The 26,210-nt window shown below is 38.7% G+C and overlaps 2 protein-coding genes across 3 annotated transcripts in view; one reads left to right on the forward strand and one right to left on the reverse strand.

The window, feature by feature from the left end:
* The window catches only part of pch2 (pachytene checkpoint 2 protein), a 171,623-nt gene that overhangs the window by 138,349 nt on the left and 7,064 nt on the right, over positions 1–26,210 (forward strand). For both annotated transcript variants that reach the window (XM_067145887.2, XM_067145888.2), the window contains 2 exons: positions 10,399–10,552; positions 10,851–10,963. In XM_067145887.2, the coding sequence (XP_067001988.1) occupies positions 10,399–10,552; positions 10,851–10,963 (267 nt within the window). The remainder of the gene's footprint in view (positions 1–10,398; positions 10,553–10,850; positions 10,964–26,210) is intronic.
* Rift (Riboflavin transporter) overlaps positions 1–26,210 on the reverse strand; it is a 256,069-nt gene that overhangs the window by 14,087 nt on the left and 215,772 nt on the right. The window lies entirely within an intron of this gene.

Consider the following 26,210-nt stretch of genomic DNA (forward strand, 5'->3'; position numbering starts at 1 on the left):
CGATGCGACGTAAAGCAACTTGTAATTTAAAAAAATCATCATGGCCTTTATTAAAGTCGTATTGAAATCATTGCTCATTTTTACTATGTTTGCATGCAATATTTACCATGCTTAATATGATGGTTGTTTTACTGATCTCAGCCCCTATTATAATGTATTAGTCAAAAGCTGTACTTGCAATAGTGCAGCATCTCTCTGTGATTGTATAAATTGCTCTCTAATAAATAGCTGTGATGTGCCCAGGTCTTTTAAAAATGTTGTCTGAAAGTCTGTATTTTAAGACCTTAAAATATTGGCCTAAAAAGTGCAGCCACTATGCGAGTAAATACGGTATTTATTTTTCACAGCTGCAATATACTTTAAATAAACTTTCAGCTTCCTAGGTTATGTTGAGTATATGAGTAGTACATGGTGAAGAGATTTTAAGTCCAGAAATGGCCAGCAGGGCTCCTGTGGGAATCAAACTCACAACCTTCCGATTTGTTATCAGATGCTTTACTGATTGAGCTACGGTGGTCTTGGTCATAGCTGTTCTACGACCACAACAAAATTTAAACATTACAAAGACATAAAACATCAGAATCATCATATAGGCCATGAAAATTTAATTTATTAGCATATGCAACTTAAAAACATTGAAATACAGTGGTTTGGTCATCAAAGATGTTTAACACTAGTGTTCTTTTACACACACAGGATGTAGGCTTCAAAATCATAATTAGAGCATTCATCTGAATTACAAAGGTGATGAATACTCCCAACATTCACCACATGAGGAACTTTGTTATCCTCATTGTCATTTTCATCATCTGAGCTGCTGTTATCACTTGGTTAAGAATCTGATTCACTAGTGTTCAACTACAATAGCTAGGAACGGGAAAAAGTAGCATCCCTTTTTATCAAAATCAAAATCTATTTTTACCAAAAATTATCTATGTTTTGAAAATTAACTAACATTTTCAGATAATTGGGGTGTTTTTTAATGAGATAAAACATGTCCACAGTCAACATTGTTTGTTAGGGTGCATAACAAATCAAAATGCTCAAATCCACAACAAAAATCACTGTTTGAATGAAAGCATTGTAATAAATTCGGCATTACCTTCCTTCAAATTGCACCTTCTCTCTGTAACCACTGTATTATAGTAGGATAAAGCACATGCGTTGTCAACATTGTTTGCTAGGGTCCACAATAAATCAAAACAAAATTTAGCAAATGCAGAGAACTCTGACTGCAGTTAATGCAAGCATGATATCACATCTTCCACCTATCTTCAGTTGATTTTGAATTGCAACTCCTTTTGTGAATTGATGCACCGAACAGTTTCTGACGCTCTGCTGCTTTCCCATTATTCAAGACTATATTTTTTTGATACATAGCTTGAAAAATTGTGACAAAATTATTGCGGTTAGTGTCTTTGACTTTCAAAGTCTGTAGCTTGCACTTTGAAGAGTGGTGGTGCTGATGATTATTGTTTTAAGAGGAAGTACAACTAGGCAACTATCCTCTATTAACACTAAATCAGAGAGAAAAAATGGAAGGGATCCGACACTTCAGAAATGAAGTTATCGACAAAAGAAAATGAAAATGAAGGACTTCCTAGGCCTCGATTGGTCTAATATCGTCGGGGTTGGAAAAGAACAAGAGTTGACCAAGGGAGGTTGGATAGAATGGATGAAAGTGAAGAGCTTGGCACAAGTAAGTGCAAACAATGCCAGGACTCAGCTAGAGCCCTGTAGTCGCCAACCCAGCTCCTAAGTTCAGAGCCCCTGGGGCCCCTTTTAGTCACCTCTTACGACAAGCATGGGATACCGTGGATGTTATTCTACCACCCCACCCACAGGGGGAGCACTTTGAAGAATGAGCCGCTTTTATGAAAATGTCTCTGCATGCAGTTTTCTTAAAGGAATGAGCTTGACCAATTCATTGTTGGTGCAGAAAAATTCCCATCACAAATTGCAGGAAAATTTATCTTAATGTTATGAAGTTTGGGGTACAGGAAATGAGAGGATGGATACTGATATCCCTCAAGTTCAGTCAGAAGCTCAACCTACTCAATTGCATAATCACTGACAAAAATAATTTGTGAATGAAGTCTATTTCACTTCTTGGTCAGTCAGATCCTTTAGGTAGTTAATGCCGCAGTTGTTAATGTCTTTCATATCAGACGACTTGAGAAATGTGGCGATGTGTTGAAAGTACCCATTTAAATGGAAGACAGCATCAAACCAGCTCTTCCACCTAGTAAGGACAGGTGAAGAAAAAAGCCTTGCCTCCTTTGAATCCCCACACTGACACTTTGAGGAGAGTAAATTCATTTATTAAAAAAATGTAGACTTCGCCATTGTTACCACATGATTCAAATCAGACATCACTATGATCCAAGAATTACCAACTAAGCTAAGCTTATATGCCCAGCACTGCACATGCTTAAGATGATCCCCTATAACCACTTGTAATCTCTGGCAGTGCGGTACCGAGAATCAAACTCAGACTCCCGAGAACGGCAGCTAATTGTGCTAACCATTATGCTGGCGGACATTTTAACTACAAAACACAGGCATATAGCATGACTGATGCATGCTTGCAATGCGCGGGTCAGACACGAGACCATTAACCTATTTTTGCGATGTCATCAGAGCTGCAGTAGGCCTACGCTACGGAGGCGGACACTTCTTAACTATAAAACACAGATGTACCGCATGACTTCGACGCCTGTTTTCATTGCATAGGTTGTATGGACAAAATTATTCACAAATTTGAGCGATGTCATTAGAGCTGCAATAAGACTTGTACCCGCTTCGAAGCAGAATCATAGTTCTTCTCTGACGAATTATGTTGGGGGTTGTTGTATGCAAGATTTATTTTTCTCATTTTCTTCATCTCGAAAAGCCAGGTAGGGTCTGACACGTGAGAGAGTAATATACGAGTAAATACAGTATCTGGAATCTGGGTTAGGATATTCTTGTCTGTAGTAAATTCTCTGAATTTATGCAGCGTCTTTTGCTACTCAAGATATTTTTTTAGATGTTTACACTGCCTGACAAAAAACTTGAAACACCCAGAAGAAATGGTCAGATGTAAATGTAACTTCGTACACGTATACACCATCAGCGGGTATGTAAATTATTAGAGTTGCAATTCTCTGTAACAGGTAGAACAGCCATCAGAGTACATTAGTGTTGTTACCAGGCCTGGTAGGGTATATAGGGGTGTGAACAGCATCAGATGTTGAGCGGTCACTTTGAAGGACACTGAGATGCTGTATACTTGTGTGACGCAGCGTTACCAGCACCTGACAGAGTTTAAAAGGGGCCTTATTGTGGATCTCCATTTGGTCGGCTGGTCGAATCATGCAGTATCCGGATTTATGGGGCATTCTGATCTGAGAGTGGCCCGATGTTGAAGTGCATGCGTACGTGAGGGTAGGCATACCTGTCGTCAAGATTCTGGTTGACCACGTCTGATCACCGCAAGCGAGGATTGCCATATTGTGTACCAAGCGAATCGTAACTCCTTCACATCTGTGTCTGTCATCCAAGAACAAGTAATGGACTCCCTGCAACATTCTGTGTCATCCTGCACCATTGGTCAGAGACTTACAGCAGCTGGACTAGGGAATTACCGTCCCATGGATAGGCTGTGTTTAGAGTGGTGCCATGACCGGGAAGCATGGATTGCTGATGAATGACGTTGCATTGTATTCAAATATGAACTGTAGTTCTGCACTACCCGGAGTCTGCGAGTATGACGGTGACCTGGGGAGAGGTCCCATTCTTCCATTGTTTTGGGGAGGCATGGGGGTGTTATGCCTGGTGTCATGGTGTGGGGAGCCTTTGGGTATGACTTCAGGTCATGGCTGGTGGTGCTTGAGGGAATTCGGATGGCACAACGGTACGTCACGGACATCCTACGTCCTCATGTGTTACCTCTCATGCGGCAGTATCATGGTGCCATTTTTCAACAGGACAATGCTCGTCCACACACGGCACGTGTCTCTATGAACTGTCTGCATGATATTGGGGTACTCCCATGGTCAGCAAGATCCCCAGACCTGTTCCTGATAGAATATATGTGGACTAGCTCGGACGCCAACTCCGCCCCAGTGCCAGTATCCAGGATATCAAGAACCAGTTACAACAGTTGTGGGCCAGCTTGCCTCAGGAGAGCATACAACGGCTTCATGACACCCTTCCCAACTGAATTAGTGCCTGCATTCATGTCAGAGAGGGTGCAAAGTCTTAATGAGTGGGCTCGTACTGCCAAGTTCTTTTGTAAATTTGATTTTTTTTTTAATTTTTCACTGAAATAACATGCTTAAAGTAAATACAAAATTTTAATATTCCACCTTCTCAATACTAAAAACTCATTTGATGTTTTTACAAAAACATTACAATGATATTAATAGGTACTAGTTTCGGTCCACTGTGGATCATCATCAGCCTAGCCAAATTACAACAGTAAAAGACATAGTGATAAAAATAGTGTGGAGAAATGAAAGAGGATCTAGAAGGATGGGATGGTGGTGGAATGACAGACAAAAGTGAAAAACCGTATTTGCGAATAATGATAAAAGTAACAGAAGTGTTCACATTGACAAGTAAAATCTTGTGAAGTCACGTAAAAACTCTTGATGAGATAGTCTTTGGTTGGCAGTTACTCCTGTGTTGCACGATTGACATATATAACTAAGTATATGCTTCTAGAAAGTTGTAGATGTAAGTTCCACTTTTGCGTAGAGGGAAGAATTGTCCGATGAGACCAGCACAAGATTAAAAGTTGACAAAGTTGAACATGTTCTATGGTGGAATGAAAAGCTTGCTGTGTTAAACAGAAGTAGTCTCAGTTCAATCGGGACCCCAATGAACCTGGGGAAAGAAGATAGTATTAACGCGAGTAATCGAATAGAGAACAAGCGAGGCACCGGAAAATATAAACGATGACTCACCTTGCGCTGCGTGGAACAAACTTGCTGTATTGAATGCAACTTACGGAGTGAGCGTAGCGCGGAGTAGATCAGCAGGAGAGGGGGTAGGTGAATACGGAGGGGAGGAATGACGTAAGTGGTGGAGGGTGGGAGGGATGCGAATGGTTCAAGGCGGGGTGGACGGGAGAGGAAGTGATGGTGTTTGTATTGTCGGGGGACCCTTAATTGACTTAAAGATAGAATTTTGAACGACCGATTTGTTTTTTCTGTAGTAAGTAATGAAAAGGTCAAATAAAATATTCGTTTCTCAGTTATTTCGTTAAGGTTATAGTTGGCATTAAAATATTGATCTAAATGAATGTAAAAGTTCTCTATTATATTGAGTAGAGGTCCTTTCTTAGCTATTTTGAGAATGTCCATGTCTGTTTCAATATTCGTGAATTTGTGGTTATAGTCGACCATATGTTGGTCGATAGCTGAGAATTTGTTGTATCTGACTGCATTGAAATGTTCTAAATATCTAATGTTGAAGCTCCGGCCGGTTTGCCCCACATAAGAAATATTAGAGTATGTATTACATTTAATCCTGTAGACGCCTGATTTTGTATACCTATTTATTTTATTAATATGTGATGTGTTATGTAAGATTTGTGTGTTATTGTTGTTGTTGGTTTTAAAGGCTATTTTCATACCTTTTTTCTTTAAAACATTGGTGATCTTGTGAATTCCATTGACGTAAGTAAAGATGGAAAAAGAGTCATGTTTAGGTGGTTCTTTTTTAAGTGTGGTCTTGGGGCGAAATTTATGTTTGTTAATGATGTTTTCTATGAAATGGCTATTGAAGCCATTGAATCTGGCAATGTAGCGGATATTATTCAATTCGGTATGAAGATCTTTTTTATTCATAGGAACGTTGAATGCTCTATGTACAAGACTGTTATATGTTGCTTTTTTGTGGGGGAGGGGGTGAGCTGAATCTTGTCGGATTGAAACGGCCGATTGGGTGGACTTTCTGTAGATCTTGTAGGTTAAAGATTCCTGTTGTCTAGTGATCGTAAGATCCAGAAAATTGATTTTTTGATCTACTTCCGACTCCAATGTGAATTTAATATGAGGATCGATGTTATTAAGTGTTTGAAGTGTGGTGTGAGCATCTTCCAAATTCTCGTTGATAATTACTAGGACATCGTCAACGTACCTAGCCCAAAGGAGGATATTGTCGAATTTATTGTTGATTTTAGTATTCTCGAGAAAGTCCAGATAGATTTCTGCGAGAATGCCTGATGCAGGTGAACCCATTGCCAGACTGTTTTGTTGATAGATGGTACCATTAAACGTACGAAAGTTGTTATTTACGACTAATTTTAACAATGTAATGAAATCTTGAATTTCCAATTTACTCAAATGACTGTTTTTGTGTAAGTTACTTTCGATGATGGGAATTAATTTAGAAATTGGAATGCTTGGGTACATGTTTACGATATCAAAGGAGTGAAGTGAGTAGTGAGGTTGCATGTTAAATTTATTAAGTTTGTCTATTAATTCAAAGGTATTTGTAACTGATTTATTGGATGAAAAACGGTAATTTTTGCTTAGGAACTTTTGAATAAATTGTGCAGTTTTATACAAAGGGCTCTGTCTGAAATTGATAATTGGACGAATGGGAGCACCTGCCTTATGAAATTTTTGGAAGAGCTCTAGCCGTAGGAAGCCCAGGGTTCATACTTATAAGCTGGCTTTTTTCATGTTCAGTGAGTAGGAAGGAGGAGTTTTTTAAGGTTTGTTTAAGGAGTCTTTGGACTTTTTGTGTGGGGTCTTTTTTAATTTTGGAAAAGGAACTATCTTTAAAGAAATCTGATGTTTTTACTGATATATTCATTCTTATCGATGATTACGGTCGTGTTGCCTTTATCGGCCTTGGTCACGATTAGGTCGTTGTCCTTAATGTTTTTTTGTTTTTTTTTGTTTAGGGTGTGCAGGAGCTTCAAATCGGTTTGTACATTCCTATTATTAGAATTGGCGGGAAAATTAGGTGAATTATTGCGAAAAAGGATGTTTAAGTTTCTTCTTGATGTCATATCTTAATTCATCGTGTACCGGGCGAGTTGGCCGTGCGTGTAGAGGCGCGCGGCTGTGAGCTTGCATCCGGGAGATAGTAGGTTCGAATCCCACTATCGGCAGCCCTGAATATGGTTTTCCGTGGTTTCCCATTTTCACACCAGGCAAATGCTGGGGCTGTACCTTAATTAAGGCCACGGCCGCTTCCTTCCAACTCCTAGGCCTTTCCTATCCCATCGTCACCATAAGACCTATCTGTGTCGGTGCGACGTAAAGCCCCTAGCAAAAAAAAAATTCATCTTGTGTGTCTAAAGGCGTTTTAGAGATAGCTAATTCCGATTCTGTTATCATTGTAATAATTGAATTGGTTGTGTTCAAATCGGGCCAGTTATGTTTGGGTCCCTTGGCTAAAATTCCTTCTTCATTTGGATTTAGGGGAGTATTGGATAGGTTGATTACGGGTGGATGAAAATGGTTACGATCGTCTGCTGGTCTACTATTGCGTCTAATTTGATAATCTTGCGATTTGGATCTCTTTAATTTCTCCAATTTATTATCCAAAGTATGTTGTTTCTTGGTTAAGTCTATAAATAATTTATCTTCAACTGATTGGAAGAAGATTGTCCAATGCACTTTAGATAACAATTTTGTTGCCGCAAGGTGGGACTGGTGTAGTTTGAGGTTAAGGAATGATTTTTTCCTATAAAGAAACTTGATTTCATCTTTCAACCAAATTTTATTAGTCTTAGTTTGAGGTTTGGAAGTTTGTGACGTGATACGATGTTTCTTTTTGTTGTGTCTTAAGAAATTTGGCGTTAAATCAAACCGAATGCACTGTTTGAGAAAATCTATGTCTTTGCCTAATTTGGCTATTTTCAACTTAATGCCTAGATATTGAAAGGCTTTGTGTTTAGCTTGGTTAGCGTCATCATTCAAAGTAATAAACTTCATTGTTAGGTTCCGTAAGTTCCGTAAGTTGCATTCAATACAGCAAGTTTGTTCCACGCAGCGCAAGGTGAGTCATCGTTTATATTTTCCGGTGCTTCGCTTGTTCTCTATTCGATTACTCGTGTTAATACTATCTTCTTTCCCCAGGTTCATTGGGGTCCCAATTGAACTGAGACTACTTCTGTTTAACACAGCAAGCTTTTCATACCACCATAGAACATGTTCAACTTTGTCAACTTTTAATCTTGTGCTGGTCTCATCGGACAATTCTTTCCTCTACGCAAAAGTGGAACTTACATCTACAACTTTCTAGAAGCATATACTTAGTTATATATGTCAATCGTGCAACACAGGAGTAACTGCCAACCAAAGACACTCTCATCAAGAGTTTTTACGTGACTTCACAAGATTTTTACTTGTCAATGTGAACACTTCTGTTACTTTTATCATTATTCACAAATATGGTTTTTCACTTTTGTCTGTCATTCCACCACCATCCCATCCTTCTAGATCCTCTCTCATTTCTCCACACTATTTTTATCACTATGTCTTTTACTGTTGTAATTTGGCTAGGCTGATGATGGTCCACAGTGGACCGAAACTAGTACCTATTAATATCATTGTAATGTTTTTGTAAAAACATCAAATGATTTTTTAGTATTGAGAAGGTGGAATATTAAAATTTTGTATTTACTTTAAGCATAGTCTCAACTCAATATGGAACCTAACAATGAAGTTTATTACTTCGACTGAAATAACATCACATACCCTCTCCACACATGAAGTTTCATTTTGTTTCCTCCTCCCCTTCTGGATGCTTCAATCTTTTTTTGTCAGACAGTGTATATAACACTTAAAATAATGTCTTAAAGATACTCTTTAGTCAGTACCATACCTTTATTTCATCAAAATAATTAACTTGCATTTAATCCCTAATACACAAAAATACATTATAACATGAAGAAGCAACATTATCCCTCCCTTCTCCATTGAACAGAACTACGGCCCACAGTGCTCCCCTTGCTCCTTTTACTCCCCTCCCCTTTCCACAGAACAGAGTTCATTGCCTACAGAATTTTCTGCTCACCCACTACTTAGCTACCAGCACTGGGCAAGGACACTGACCACAGTCCAGGCACAGTTACTGAAGGTACGATTGATTAGCAGTTTAGATAAGTACGGGAACATTTCTGGTAGTTAATAAGGTGACAGTTGAGGACTACTACGTATATATATGTTCAGTCTTCAGCCCTAAGGCTGGTTGGATCCTCAACAACTCCGCCATCAGCTGTCGGTGGCCTAGGCATCACTGAAGAGGCGTACTAGGGAAATGAGGAGTTAGGTAGTTTCCCGTTGCTTTCCTCAGGACTACTACAATCATTATTTGTTATTACTTGTTCATAATATTGTAACTCTCAATCATTAACAAGTTGCAAACAATAAACTTCATGTCTGTTCCATACTGACGTACAAACTCTTGGTTTCAATTCTTAAGAATTCTAATTTTTGGATCCATCTTCCAATACTGATAGACTAACACTCACAATTTAAGAGATAATGTAGTAATATTTTCTTTGGTACATGTTTCAACCTATTGTGGTCATCATCAGCCAAATACAATTAATAAAAAAATTGGATTAACAAAACATCTTAAAATCTATGAGTGAATGAATAAATTAATAAAATGAGTGTCATGAGTGGCTGAAAACATTATTTAAAAACACTCGGTAAAGTGTCTATCACCACATGCGAACACAGCTTGTCAAATTAGGCCAGTGGGTTAAGCATGGTTCCTAGGTACCATGTTACCCAATCTAATGTTGATCTCAGATGGCTACACTTTGAAGATAGTTGCACGCTACATGCTTTTAACTATACTATACCCTTAACTTACATTCCCTAATGTATCTATATGAACAGTTTCACAGTTCTTCAGAAAGCCATGAGAACAGTACTCCAGTGTTGTGACCATGTGAGTGGAACCAACTCCTTCTAAAGATCAAGGTATATAAAAACCTGGAAGTTTTAAATGAATGTGCTAAAAATATCTCCATGGGATGAGTTCATAAAATGACAGTCTTCTTCTTTTCCTCTTCTCCTCCTGAGAAGAATGTTAAAGAAGAGAGATGATTTGGAGATTTTAAATGGAATAGTAAAGGATGAATGCTAAAACAGAATATGATACTGGTATTAATGGAGAGAAAGGCTAAATAGAACCCAAATGAAAATGGATAGACACAGTTAGGAACAGCATAATGGAAATTGGTCTAAAACACAATCATGACTGAATATTAGTGGAAAGAGATAAAAGTAAATTGGCAAGGAACTATATAGTCATATCTGTGAAGCATATTTATTTACATGGAAGAGCAAAATCTTAGATGCTAAGTTTCTCATGTGATAGATGTCTTCTAGAAATATTCAACAGTATCACAACTTCATAGTTTTTAATTTTTTTCCACAGGTTTCCAAATGCAATTATTCTGACTACTTCCAACATAACAGATGCAATTGACCTTGCTTTCGTGGATAGAGCAGATATTAAGCAATATATAGGTCCACCATCTTTATTTGCCATTTATAAGATCTACCATTCCTGCATAAGTGAACTTCAACGGGTAACTATAGCTTCATTTGTTGTGATCTGTTTATTGTACTGACTCATTTTTAGTGTGACAGTTAATATTCTGCTAACTTTCATCTGATACTGTTCGAACTTAGCTACCCATTCATTCAGCCTAGTTTGTACCTCTACCTCTGTCTCTCCCCATTGTCATTAACAGTCAAAAATAAACTTGTGATATTAGTATTTATAGTGCTGGAGAAGTCTGGTACGCCCTTATACCTAATAGCCAATCATGAATAAATATTAAACATATCATGAATACCGTAATTAATTATGCTTTTCATTTGCAGACTGGTATTGTGGATAACAAAGATAGTGTTATGAGTCTTAGACTACTCCAATTGTCATCGTTCGATGAAAATGATAGAACACAACTCAGCCTTCAGCTTCTGGAAGTTGCTAGGTAAGCAGTTCTTTACTTAATAAGCCAGATTGCATTACAGCTTTTAAGGAATGTTGCCAGTTAGACTATACAGTAAAATGAGGTGGTGGTTTCAATGTTGGTTGTTAGCATTGTCACAATTAGAAATTGTTTGGCACTCCTGAATTTCAACAACAAAGTTTTGTTTTTGTGTCAACCAAGGAGAATTTGCTTCTCAAAGATGGATACCATGTTTACTGTGCTACACGTTATAAAATTCTCAAAGCTGTGGTCATGCTGGGAGAGGAAATGATGTTGACGTTATGCCTAAGGCAAAGCTGCCAGCTGTAGAACAAAAAATCTCACTAGAGACACTTGATATTTCTACCTAGCAAAGGAAACAAATATGTAAATAAGAAAAATAGGTACCGGGGAACAATTAAATCAAGCATTATCAAATTATTGTTTCTGGAAAAACTGTGACCTAATGAAATATTTAAAATATAAAATACCATATGTACTTAAACCTCATTCGCTGTATGGGAGTTATCTGAGGCAACATCATTTTTAGGATTGGAGACAGCATTCGTATTGACAATCAGGCAACAACTGCTAGTTCAGTGATGGAGATTTGTCTAGATGAGGTACTCCAGAACATTTTGTCTTCAGAGTCCAGACACTTGCGCCCCTGTAAGCACTGGCTAGTGATTATGGGGAAACAATTAGGTGTGTTTTGATCTTCTTCTCTCTTTCACAGCATGTTACAATATTCGCAACTCAAATTTGTATAACTGACTAGGATGCCGAAGTGAGACCACGTTTGTCATTTGTCGCAATGACAAAACTACTTGACCGCTGAAAATGGTACTTGCGCAAAATGTATATTTGGTTTGTATTTTCCTATTTCTTGATATGAAATGATATGCAGAATACAACTACACACAAACAGCATTAACCATGCGGAATATCCAACAATTAGAAGAAAGTTGTGTCATGTTAAATGATTAAATGCCCATACATACTGCCTCATGGCTTAAACAAGCTTAAGTGAATATAATTGAACTTACTTTGAGAGCAAAATATGGTTGTATTACGGCATAGTATCATCACAAATTTTTTTAGAAACATGATATTAGCTCCACGATAATATCTATGAGGGGCGTTCGACAAAAATATAAAGTGAGCTTAGGTCATTGTAAGTTGCAGCAATATTTCACAATGACTAGATATGAAAATGGTCCTACTTTCATTTAGCAGTATTGGTCCTACTTTCATTTAGCAGTATTGAGTAATCTGAATAATGGTGCTGCAAAATTCTGCAACTTTGCTGTGCCCCATAAACTTAAACATTTCACTTTGAATCACACAAGACATACAATTCTCATAATTTAATCATATTATTACCATGAGTATTATGATAAAGTTTGCTTTTGGCACTGCTACATCAATACAATATTGATATTGTTACAGATAAAACAGTCTGTTTTATTGGACTAATTTAATGTAATGGTGTGTACCTGGTCAGTACACACACACGCACACACACACACACAATTATATTTGAAATGAATGTCAACCGTGGCTATTTGCAAAGTCTCTAGTCTCCACAGTGGGTCTTTAGTTGGCTGGTATTTACCTGGAATGGGCAATCCCTTTGGAATCTTCATTGATTGCTTTCAACTTTCACTTGGCTTCACTCGCACTAGTCATTTCACACAACAGCTCTAATACAGACAGATTCAAACACACAGATATCTATCACGCAGCATGATGATGGTACACTTGGCCCAACTTCAGACAAGGTGACCATTCCATACACTGAACTACTCAACACATATCAGTCGACAGTACAATAACACAGCAGTAACTCAACAGCAATCACTAAATAAAGACAGCACTTCACTCCAACCCTTCTACACTCAACCAGCACTGACTCCAACACTCCTCAGTGACAACACTCTATCGTGTCCCTAGAATGGAACACAGGACAGCTATTCTGTCCAAGGATTGAACCTGATAAAGGAACATAGGAGGAATGATGGTGTAGCTGAATTATATTAAGTGATTAAGGTCATTAAATATAGTATAAAGTGAAAGTTGTAAAAAGGGAATGACAATATTGCAGCATTGAAGCAGTAAAGTTACTTTAGAGTTTAAGACTATGGTGTAATCAGTAAGACTTTGGCACTGGGTATGTAGAATCTGCGCAGAGGAATGCAGTAAATAGTCCAGTACTGTCCAACTGGCCATGACATAAATGAAGAATACCATGATTCAGCCCTCTGATTTGTATTCCTGAAGGTTCGAGAGTCTTACTCAATGATAAAGGAACTGTGAAGTTTTCCAGAAGCCATGAGGCTATAAAAGCAGGACCTCAGTAAAAACCTTCTCAATACTTTGTTTATAGTCGTTACTGGTTTGATAAATAGCTATTGACACTATGAATGACTTCACATTCAAGACGGAACATGTTTTAATACATCTGATTTTTCATTACACTTCTTTCCTCGCATAAAAGATGTACCCATGATTTTTTAAATAAAAATCGGGGGGGGGGGGGGGGAAAGCGCGTCTATTACATGGAAAAATAACTAGCAACACGAAGGAATGCCTGTCGTACAAAGTTGCCAAGACTGTACCTCAAGAAACATTATCTACCTTATATACGCAAATAACCCTGCACATATTTTTTCCAGAATTTATCAAAGATTAGCTGGAGTGCGCGGCTTATTTTAAATAAGGTTGGTACCGCTTTGCTTCAGTCAATCAATCAGTCAATACTAATCTGCATTTAGGGAAGTCGCCCAGGTGGCAGATTCCCTATCTGTTGTTTTCCTAGCCTTTTCTTAAATGATTTCAAAGAAATTGGAAGTTTATTGAACATCTCCCTTGGTAAGTTATTCCAATCCCTAACCCTCCTTCCTATAAATGAATATTTGCCCCAATTTGTCCTCTTGAATTCCAACTTCAAACAATTGACCCCGCTATTCTATAGTATTGTCCAGCTTCGGTCGCTATGGCATCAGCAGCACGTTAGAAGTGTGAACCACATGTTAAAGCGTACTTACAAGTTCTTGTTATCGCTCATTCATGGCTAAAGAAAAGCTTAGTATTATTGCGGATGCAGAGAACACTGGATGCTTCTAGGTGATCATGAAGAAAAGGCAGTGAATTTCCATTGCAACTTAATCAATTTTCACCGAGAACATTAACCCCTTTGAAATCAGGTTTTTGAAGCACTGGCATACCACACAATTTAGGCTTTCACACTCTTGTTAATGAACTGTATTATAAATTACTGAACAGGCACATAGCACTTTTTTTTTTTAAAGTGGCCTTGTTATGAATGAAGAAAGTGAAAAATCACAAAATCAAACATTTTTTTGTGTGTGGGCTATTCAAAATATTCTGGACACTGTTTTATTACAGTCTTTGTTGTGGTAAACAGTCCTTTTGGTTCTTCTTTTGGGCTGATTGTGTTAAGTTTGTCAATTTGAGGCTGGGAACTGTTATCACTGAAAAGAAGTACTGTAACAATAGATTTGCTTTATTGAATAGAACCAGCTTTTGGGTGGTTAGGCCGTGTGTATTTTGCAGAGTTTCGCCCAGACGTGCCATTTGGGCTCATCAGCTGGATTGGCACGCCCCTCCAGGACTCTGCTTAGCAGTGGCAGACCAAGCGCATGGTTCCGCCGTGTTAGCAAATAGGGATTGCTAACCTGCTAAAGGAGAAGTGAATTCTCTGTTTCCAAAAAATATTACTCCCCATGGAGTTAGAATATTGCTTTATTGAGATTACAGGACATAAGCTGAGGAACTATAAGACTGTAGATCAGTCAACTAGTACAGTATTCGTATTCTTCTATGGTATGTCTGTTTATATGTACCATTAGCATCATAATTCCTTTCACATTTACATCATTCCATTCTTGTACTGGGGATGAAGAGGGTTTACTTGATAATTATTTTCCACGAACTGTGCTCGAAACAAGCGGAGCATGTAATTCTTCTTTGTTACCATCACTTATTCCTTCACTCTTGATTGTGATATTTTTTGGAAGGAAGTCATCATCTTCGTCCGTATGGGAAAAATCAGAACCCTCACTTCCATCGTTCATCAAACACTTTATTACTATGTAGTACTACTTCAGCACGACTGTGAGGTGCCATGTTCGTCAGCTAGCAGTTGATTCCCAAAAACTGTACACCTTCACAAACTAAGTTTTCAGCACTTCCCATGAGGCTATGAACATTGCAAGCTCTATAAATGCCACCAATATACGTGGCAGCTAACGTGTGTTTTTGAATCATCGTTACATAAACAAGCAAAGATGTGACACTAGGAAGTGTGACACACAATATATGGCATTGTAATCATAGCGCCACTTACCAGAAGATGCAATATATTGTGCCGTGACGCTCGTTGGGTTAATATATACCATCACAAATTGATAATGTGGATCAAACACCAGTCTGTTTTGAATACTATGTACAGGAAGGGGAGAATCTAGTGTGATAAGAACTGGCAGCAGTGAAAAATTAAGGTGTATGGTCATGTTGTCGTTTAACTGGTGATGTACAAAAGCTATCACCTTATGTGATATTTAAAAAAAAACCATTCCAAAAGTATCAGTGAAAGGCATACTGGTGAGAGCAAATTCAAAAGGGTGAATGAACAGTGACCTTGTGGTTGACTGGATGATGAGTGTTTGGCAGTGTTGCCCAGTCACAAATTTCATTGTGATCTGTATTGACAGTTATCAGTTACAAAGTAAAATGTTAATTAGTTAATACTAGTATCCAGTTTGTTCTAAGAACATTTGTCATCCAAATCAAGAATCTATTTTGTCAAGTCAGTAACATGTTGACCACATTATAGTTAATATCTACATTTCTCCACATCTCAATTTCGAAATGTTCACATCCATTTGAAGGATTCAATCAAACCAAGGTCTGTGTTCTGTCTCAAAAATAAAAAGTAATTTGACATTCACATCCAAAGAACACAATGTTTCAAACAGGACGTTCTCATCAAGAAGCACTAATTATTACTAGTTTTCTAAGATGTGCAGTGTTTTAATATGCTTTTAGCCCCATTCCATGAACAACACACACATTTAACTTAAAACCACTTGAAAATTTACAACTTCCTTTATGTTAATCAATGTAACGAGTGCTTATAATACAACTGAGGATTCATGCACTCATCACCAAATTCATGTGGTGTATTTTAACACGACATTCAATTTTAAGAAACTTTAATTTTAAAAATTCCTAAGAAGGATCTATTATTTTATGTATGTACATTGATTTTAACATGACATTCCACTGTTTCCAAGGGACAGCTCTGCACTCTGACCGACCAAGCAGAGGAGGTGTGGCCGTGGGTCTATGCCTCTGCATTCGGGAGATGGAGAGGGGCTGGTCCCCACCATCGGCTGTCCTGAGAATGGTCTTCTGTGGTTTTTCCATTCTCCTGCACTAAAGCAAATGCTGGGACAGTTCCTAGTATAGGTCACGGCCTTCAACCCTATCACCTTCTCCAAACACCTTCTTCACTGTGTCAAATCTCCCTGGCCTGAGAGATAGCGTTACCATCTAGGAGGCCCGCCGTCCCCTTCAGGAATGGAATGCAGACTTTTAGTAGTACTGTAGTAGTAAAAGTGAAATGTTGGCGGATGCAGAGTGGGTCTCGGCCCATAAGTGGCACAACTGGTCTGTGGTCCGACAGCTCTGCGCTCAGACCGGTCAACCGATCAGAGGAGGGGTGCCCACGGCTCTACTGTAGCTCTGTGCCTCTGTATTCGGGAGTCGAAGAGGGGCTGGACCCCACCATCGGCTGTCCTGAGAATGATTTTCCATGGTTTTCCATTCTCTTGCACTATGGTGAATGCTGGAACAGTTCCTAGTATAGGCCACAGCTACCAAACCCCTCATCTTCTCCGAACACCTCCTTCACTGTGTCAAATCTCCCTGGCCTGAGAGACGGCATTACTATCTAGGAGGCCCGCTGTCCCCTACAGGAATGGAATTAAAACTTTTAGTAGTAGTAGTAGTAGTAGTAGTAGTAGTAGTAGTAGTAGTAGTAGTAGTAGTAGTAGTAGTAGTAGAAGTGAAACGTCGGCAGATGCAGCGTCAGTCTCGGCCCATAAGTGGCCACGACTGGTCCGTGGTCCGACAGCTCTGTGCTCTGACCGGTCAACCGATCAGAGGAGGGCTGGCCACGGCTCTACCCTAGCTCTGTGCCTCTGTATTCGGGAGTCGAAGAGGGGCTGGGCCCCACCGTCGGCTGTCCTGAGAATGATTTTCCGTGGTTTTCCATTCTCTTGCACTAAGGTGAATGTCAGGACAGTTCCTAGTATAAGCCACGGCCACCAACCCCCTCACCTTCTCCGATACAAATCTCCTGGCCTGAGAGACAGCGTCACTGCCTAGGAGGCCTGCCTCCCCCTTTTGGGGAGGAATGAAACTATTTAGTAGTAGTAGTAGTAGTAGTAGTAGTAGTAGTGAAATTTATAGACTTCAGTTTTCATTTCCATACCTCATGGTTGGCGAAAATGAAGTTCGTATGATGGCATGGCAAAAACTGAATGTACTCTGAGAAAGATCCCTCCCCTATCTCTAGCAGTTGGAATATAACTCAAATACAAGTTTGTATTGCTAGGCTAAATAACATGGTTCGATGGAGAAGATGGGGGCCGTAGAGAAACACTTTCACCTAACCAGTGAACAACTGATGAAAAATACGAGATCTCTCCAGACGCTGATAATGTTTGTAGAAGATGACGTCAGCAGCAAGGCAATGTGATGATTCAGGTATTTGTTATTTAATTATCGTATCCATTCTAGAGCCTCTCTATTGGCCTCTAGAAAATAAAAGGCAAATCAATCTCCAGGATAGGCTCTTCTGCTACACTCCTTTACAATATGTTCGATGGTTTGAAAAGGAGCACCACAGTCACACGTGGGGGGGATTGTATCTTTCCCCATTTATACAAGGACGCAGCACAGACTCCATGACCGCATCGAATCCTATTGAGGATGGTCCAAGTTTTTCTTGGGAGATCAAACCTCGAATTAGGTGGGAAGAAAGGCTAGAGATGCTCACCTGTTTTTGAGATCAATTCTTCCTTCCATTGGGCATAGGGTTTGAAATTGTTTTCTGTGAGCTTTTGAGCGAACTTAACTGGCGGATGTCTAGATTTCAGCCGGTTCTTCTGAAGGTCAGGAATATTGGAGTGGATGGGCAAGTCAGGGTTATCATTTATCTTGGAGTATTCTCTCAACAGTGCTTGTGCTATACGGAATGAAGGAGGCACGATGTTGCTCAAGATAGGAAGCCAGGTGGGTAGTAGCCTGAAATAATCCTCATTGTGTTGTTGAGCTTAGTGTCCACAAGTTTCACATGGCAGCTGTAGATCCACACAGAAGCATAATATTCTGCCGCAGAGAAAACTAAACCAAGGGCACAACATCTCAAGGTAGTTGCGGAAGCACCCCAGGTTGTACCATGCAGCTTCAGGTCAGGTGATTAATTAACATGTAGCTGGAGAGAAATGCAGTTCGTATGGCGTAAAAGGAAGCGATGTAGCATGATGCGAAGAAGTTTGAAGGTAGATGACAGATGAATGGTGCGTACGTAATATTACAGTAGCTGGGTGTGTGGGTTCATTGTTTATATGCGCTATTCTGACCCAAGGCAAAGCTAATCACCTCGGTAGTACATGCATACATACATACATACATACATACATACATACATACATACATACCCCACGTCATTCCATCTTAAGCGATGGGTCAGCGAACGAGGCTTCTCCACCACCTGCGGTCTCTGAACTTCTCTCCTTCTACCTTGGTAGTAGTTTTACTAAATATAGTCAATAGTAAAGTGTGCTACCATTCTGAGTAGTCATTTTAGTTTTAAAGAACCCTGCTGAACGATCCAACAGGATAACTGTTTTTAAAATGGACTTGAAAATGCTCCGTGGCCCTTATGAAAGGGTTCAACCGATGTTCCTCCAACGAAGTTGAGGTAACACTAGCAGAAATCAGGACCTCAAATATGTAAGGTACATGCACCCCATTAAGGTTTGCTGTAGCTGGTTGCTGCCCAACGTACTACAATTTCACACGTTATTTGTCACGGTACCTCAAACATGTTTACAGTACACACAGAAGGCCGATGTCCGAGACAGTGATTCTAAACCCAGATCAGGTTCAATACACTTTTGATAGGAGATATTTATTGTGACAATCAGTTTAACATCATCACTTGTAAGGTTGGTTGAGTAGGTCTGAGGTAAACATGGCAGGAGTACCATTCCTACTTCTGGCTGAATTTGAATTGTGACATTGTTAGGAGGAGGACGACAGGTGGATACCGCTGCCGCTTGTGCTGGAGTGACTCAGTGATATTTCCAGAGTTTGGAAAAAGTTGAGGGAGGGACAAATGGTTGCTGATTAATAATAATGGATGGCAAAACAATATGCAGAGATCAATATTTATTGCCAGCACGTTCTGGGCACACTGCCGCTGGCACCTCGTTCCGCCAGAATCTTCGGAGGGCCAGCAGAGTGAATGTGTCAGATCAGACAGTGCGAAATTGGCTGCGAAGTAGAGGACTATTATGAATGAGGCCTGTGCCAAAAGCTCCTGTTAAACCTCACAATAAGGCATCTCGTGTGAGGTGGGGAACAGCTCGTAGCCCACAGCATGAGGAACAGTGGAAGCATCTGTTCTTTTTTGATGAGGCCATTATAACCTTGCACCCATACAACAGGAGCATTGTAGGCTGGAGACTAAGAGAGATGAAATAAGCCGTTCATCATGGAACCCCAGCAGCAGCAGCAGCAACGGGGGTTCCATTATATTTCGGGGTGGAATCATGTTTGATCAATCTATGCTTCTGATTCCTATCCGAGGTAAGATGTTTTATCTGTTGTACAAGAACAATATCCTTCAACCTCCAGTTACAGGATTTGTTGCCACTGCGGCTAGAGCATTACGCTAGTGGATGAGAATGCTCGTGCCCATCGAGCCATTTCCTTGAGATGCGTGGCATACAGCGAATGGTGTGGCTGGCATATTCTGCAGGTATGAACTTTGTTGCACATGCATGGTGTGATTGAAGAGAGCAATTTCCCACCATCCTAATCCTCCTGCTACATTTCAGCAACTAACTGAAAATACTATCCAATAGTGAGGTAATCTACTACAAAACAAGTTTGTGTTCTTGTTGCATTTCTATTGCTTTTGCTTTACGGTTGTTTTTTGTTGTACCTATATCCTTCAGGTATATGTATATGCACAGCAAAATAACAAGTCCACTATTCCAAAAAAAAATTTGAGAATATTATTATATTTTAAGAACAAAACAAAATTATCTACACCAATGAGAGTTGAGGAAAGGGAGTATTTGATATTGAGTAATGCTTCACTAAGCTGGAATGCTTACTGATGTTTGTCCTAGGCATCCTTCTAGCAAGGAGGATTGGAGCACAGGGATAAACTATTACCATATTTATGCAAATAATCTCCACATATTTTTAAAAAAAATTTGAAGCATGAAATTCAGGTGCATGTTTTATTTGCGTCAAGGTTGGCAACATGCCCCTGGTTCACATAGTTTTCTATGGAAGAAAACTGCCCCCATATGTCATATTTAAACAAAAAACAATTCAGACTTTTAATTCAAACTGCCTTTGCATTTTAAAAAGATAGTTTTTACAGAGTAATTTAAATTCAAATTTTCTCGGCGTCATGATAGAATGCGTCTTCCAGAAAGTGCAGGGGTAGCTCTCTGCACTTTCCCTCGCTTCAGTGTGTCTACAGTGTGTTTCATAGTTGCCAAGTTCGAGTGAAATCATAATTCATTGGTATTCTGCATTTTAAGGAACGCTACAATGTCACCTAACAGGCAGTGTGTGGAGAAACAGAATCCGCGAACACTAGCGATTTCGTAAAAAGAGATTTGGTGGAAAAGCATGGCTCATAATTATAATCAATTTGTACACATCGAACAGTATTATCAGTGCTGATGAAAGTGCATTTTTTTGTAATACTGAGATCAGACGCACTTATTGTTTTAAAGGAGATGGCTGCACTGTACTGTGTTGCAATGCAGATCGAAGCAAGACTTCCTCCCCTCGTCATAGGAAAGTTCGATAAGCCACGATGTTTCTGTGCAAGTGCAAGGTATCTAAAAATGCATACGGTACAGTAATGTAATGAATAAAGCACTTGCACAGGGGAGCCAGCTTAGATTTCTCCTCATCATTGAATAATTTTTTTTGTTTTCTTCAGTTCCGTGAGGTTATGTTTGCCAGTGAGTTATCCAAGTGCATTATTTGAATACTGTAAATGCACCTTGTTGGATACAGTTTGAAAATGGTTCTTTTTTCCATGGCATTTGAAAGGTTTAAACTGTGAATCAATGTTAATTACATGCAGTAACGTGTCTTAAAATATTCTGTGATGCAACAAGGGTTGGCATTTCTGAATTACGATTTGGCGGTTAATTCGAAATCATGTCATTCAAAGTCACTTTTTGTGTACCTACGGCTTTGAATTAACGAGGTTTTACTGTATCGCAAAACTAACAAACGAGTTTGTAGGTGTGTCTGCTGCTTCAAGTATTTACATTGCACAAAAAGAATTATTCACCACTAGTCATGTTACTCTCCGAGTAAAAAGAGATTGCATGCGAGAAGTGTTTGACGTGGAGTGTGATGAATTTGTAAATAATTTAGGGGGGGATTCTAGTGATGCAAGAGAAAAAGAATCTTCCAATCTACAGCAAATGGAGAGATTAATGAAATACTGTACCTGTCATGTAGGAAGGCCTACTTGTTAATTTTCATGGTAAATATATTTTATAGCAGTGATAATGCATTTTTATCATCTTAAATATGTTCAGACAAAGTAGCTATATCCATCATGTTTATATTTGCATAAAGACCACGTGGAACTCTCAAGGAGTGACATGAAATATTTGTTTATGCCTACATTACTCTTTCGCTGGAAGGAATTTTATTTAATTTCATTTTTTTCACAATTATCCTTCCTAAAATTAGGGTGCAGCGATTATTCGATGGCAGGGATTATTCTTGTAAATACGGTAATTATTTTTTGGCTGTTAAAGGAGAACACAACACAAAAACACATATTTCGTTATTCATTGCTAAAGATGTATTATGGGAATGTAATAACAATGCCGTTAATCCGGTGCCTCTATGTCCAACCATTCTCAAGTTATGTGCGGAAGTAGTAACTGGTCGTGACGTCACTGCGCTGTAGAGTCTACCTGGCAGCCTTGACGCTGGGAGTAAACTCGCACAGTCATTTCCCGCACTCCATCTGCTACAGCCGTGTTCTTCTGTTGCCAGTGTTAGTGGGCTTATTTTTATTTATAATGGATGTAAATATCATTTGTCCGTATTAGTATGAGCCAGAACGAACAACGTTTACCGATGTCCATTCAGATAGCGATCTTGACGTGAATATGCTAAACGCTACAGGCCATGCCGGCACACGAATTTGGTGTAAATGTAATGAGTGTACCGTCATGGATACGGATGAAGAAGGTGTATGCTGTTGTGAATTAGACAATGTAAAAGCAGTGAAATCTGAGAAATTTATGTGTATAACAAGAAATCCCTCGTTTACAAGGCTTATTTTAGACCGTGAAGTATTGACAATGACAAGGCATAACATGAGCTTAAAAACAAAGAACATTCAAGTGTAAAAACTTCATGTTTATTCCGTATTGAACCGAGAATCTAATGGAAACAAGAGAGGTCCCCCTATTCAATACCATATAATGATATAAGAAAAATAAAAAACATTTTATTATACTCGGTACCGGTTTCGATGCTGGTGTGCATCATCATCAGCCAAAAATAAGAAAAATATACGTAGACAAAGTTACAATAAGCAATGCATAAAGTACATACAAATTTTACAAAACCGGCAAGACAAAATTAAAAAACGGGATCCATAAACATTAACCTATGACCTAAACTTAAAAAATAGCACCAACTGTCTTAAAACTGTGAATATACGTCCTCTTGATAAAAGTCCTCTGAATCTAAAAAAACATTAAACCATGTGCGAGCAGATTAAATTTGAGGACAAAAACCAATGCTTCACTAATCATAAAAGTCCAAGAGCATAATTTTAATTTTGTAAGAACATATGTATAAAAGGTTTTCTTGCTAAACATTCACTGAGTATTAGAGTAACCGGTGCAAGAATTAAAAAAACATTTTTCTATTGGTTAAAAATGGCTGTCATTAAAATAACACAACCAGTCGAAAAACGTAAGAACTTCCTATTTTGCGTGATAAAACATATGTCTTCTCTAACTTAGCTGCTTTCTTTAAGTATTAGATAGCAAGATCTTTTTAATGAAAATTGGCGGACGCCGTGTTTCCAGGGTACTGTTCTTGGTTCAAATTAGGACCTGAAGCAAATAAAAAAGAAAAGAAAGTCAAGAAAGGCTTTTTAAAAAAAATCTTGTTGTAAAAATTTTACGTGAATAAGAGACTCACCTCTGGGAACGTATATATTATGTGTTATTAGGGAAGACACTGAGAGCTGCAAGACACCGTGACCAATGCACCCGCGTTGGAGGGGAAGGGAGGGGGAAGCAGAACAAGGGAGGCACTGAGAAGGAGGAGGAGGGGCCCGGAGCCAATGGCAATGAAGGAAGGAGGGAAGAGGGAGGGGAATCATGCAGGGCAATGCGGCAAGAGGGCGTGGCGTGAGAACGTGGTTTTTTTTTATACTATGAAAAACTAATTTGCTATTGGAAGCTTTTCTGAGTCTGAGGAATGCTATTAAAAAATCGAACCGTACTCTTGGTTTCTCAGAAATATCATTAAGATTCAAACCAGAATTAAAGTATTGGTCCAGGTGAATAAATAAAAATGCCACATGACCTCCAAGAGGAAGTCAGATTTGATGTTAAAAAGCAACTTGAAAAAACTTTTCTTTCTGATAAACGTGCATTAGCCCCTAATAATAATAATAATAATAATAATAATAATAATAATAATAATAATAATAATAATAATAATAATAATAATACAGATCCTTATAAAGTAAATGAGAAAATTCAGGACTTCAAGAGGAAGGTATCTGCTAATAACCTTATCATCACAAAAGCTGATAAGGGCAATACTACCGTAGTTATGGATAAAACGGAGTATACACAGAAAACCAAAGCCTTTTTTAATAATGATTCTTTTTCAGTTATAAAGAAGGACCCTACACAAATCATTCAACGACAGCTAAAACAAGGATTCTTCCTTCCTTTTTACGGAACAAGAAAAACAAAAGTTAATAACCATGAACCCGAGTTTGCCGACAGCGAGATCACTTCCCAAGATTCACAAGGCCGGTGTCCCCATTCGACCTATTATAAATTACAGGCCCAGTCTTCTTTACAAGCTAGCGCAGTTTATTCAAACGTTTCTTGCAAAAAATTACAAGTTTTCTTCGAACAACTCGATTAAGAACACCACGGAATTAATAAATAAATTGGATAGTTTTGTTCTTTGTCCTTATCACACTATGCATTCTTTCGATATAGTTAACATGTTTCCCAGTATAAGTACCAAGGAGCTTCTCCTTATCATCAAGAAGAATCTTCTTGCAAATAGTCAACTAAGTAAACTGGAAGTTTTAAATTTTATGAGTCTTCTTAACTTGCTAATTACTTTACTTTTGATAATACCATTTATAAGCAGAATGGTCTGGCAATGGGGTCACTGGCCTCTGGGATTTTGGCGGAGATTTACTTAGACCACTTAGAAAATAATGCTATAAGCAAAAATTTAACCTTCAGTAATATTTATTTCTGGGACAGATTTGTGGACGATACCTTCGTAATTCTAGATGAACAGTCCACAGATTCAAAAGCTACTCTAGACAATCTTAACAGTTTAGATCAGAATATAAAGTTTACCTTAGAATCCGAGAATAATAATCGTTTAAATTTTTTGGACCTAACGGTTACTCGTTCAACTTTCTTCCTTTTCATATAATATCTATAGAAAGCCTACTCAGACTGCTAACACTATCAGGAACGATTCTTCCCATCCTCAGGCCCATAAAAATGCCACATATAATAGTCTGGTTGACAGAGCCTTTAGAGTTCCTATGTAGAAAAGAATCTGAATAAAGAATTAAGTTTAATCTGGGCGATAGCTAGAAACAATGGTTTTAAGAATGCTTTCATTGATAGAATTGTTAACAAGTTTAAGTGCCGTCCTAATACCACTCTTTCGAGAGAAAAATCCAAAGTTAATAATTTTTCGACTTTTACCTTTACAAATAAAATACACAGCATCACCAACATCTTCAAAAAACCTAACACTAAGATTTCTTACAGAACTAATAATAGAAGTATTGACATCCTGCATAACTCTACTTCATTAAATAGAAATAATGTTTTTCATAGTTCTGGAGTATACAGATTATGCTGCCATGACTGCAGCAGTTCTTATCTTGGACAAACAGGGCGTAACTTTAAAATTAGATACGCGGAACACGTTAATGCCGTTAAGTACAAGAGGTTTTCAGCAGTGGGGCAGCATATGAAAGATTTTCAACATAATTTGACCAGGATCTCACAGTTTTACAAGTTATTAATAAAGATACTTTGCTTGACATCACTGAGAGCTGTTTTATTCACCTGGACCAATACTTTAATGCTGGTTTGAATCTTAATGATATTTCTGAGAAACCAAGAGTACTGTTCGATTTTTTAATAGCGTTCCTCAGACTCAGAAAAGCTTCCAATAGCAAATTAGTTTTTCATAGTATACAAAAAACGTTCTCACACCACGCCCTCTCGCCGCATTGCCCTGCATGATTCCCCTCCCTCTTCCCTCCTTCCTTCATTGCCATTGGCTCCAGGCCCCTCCTCCTCCTTCTCAGTGCCTCCCTTGTTCTGCTTCCCCCTCCCTTCCCCTCCAACGCGGGTGCATTGGTCACGGTATCTTGCGGCTCTCAGTGTCTTCTCTAATAACACATAATATATACGCTCCCAGAGGCGAGTCTCTTATTCACGTAAAATTTTTACGACAAGATTTTTTTAAAAAGCCTTTCTTGACTTTCTTTTCTTTTTTATTTGCTTCAGGTCCTAATTTGAACCGAGAACAGTACCCTGGAAACACGGCGTCCGCCAATTTTCATTAAAAAGATCTTGCTATCTAATACTTAAAGAAAGCAGCTAAGTTAGAGAAGACATATGTTTTATCACGCAAAATAGGAAGTTCTTAC

The sequence above is a fragment of the Anabrus simplex genome, chromosome 4 (assembly GCF_040414725.1).
Source record: "Anabrus simplex isolate iqAnaSimp1 chromosome 4, ASM4041472v1, whole genome shotgun sequence".
NCBI classification, from domain to species: Eukaryota; Metazoa; Arthropoda; class Insecta; order Orthoptera; family Tettigoniidae; genus Anabrus; species Anabrus simplex.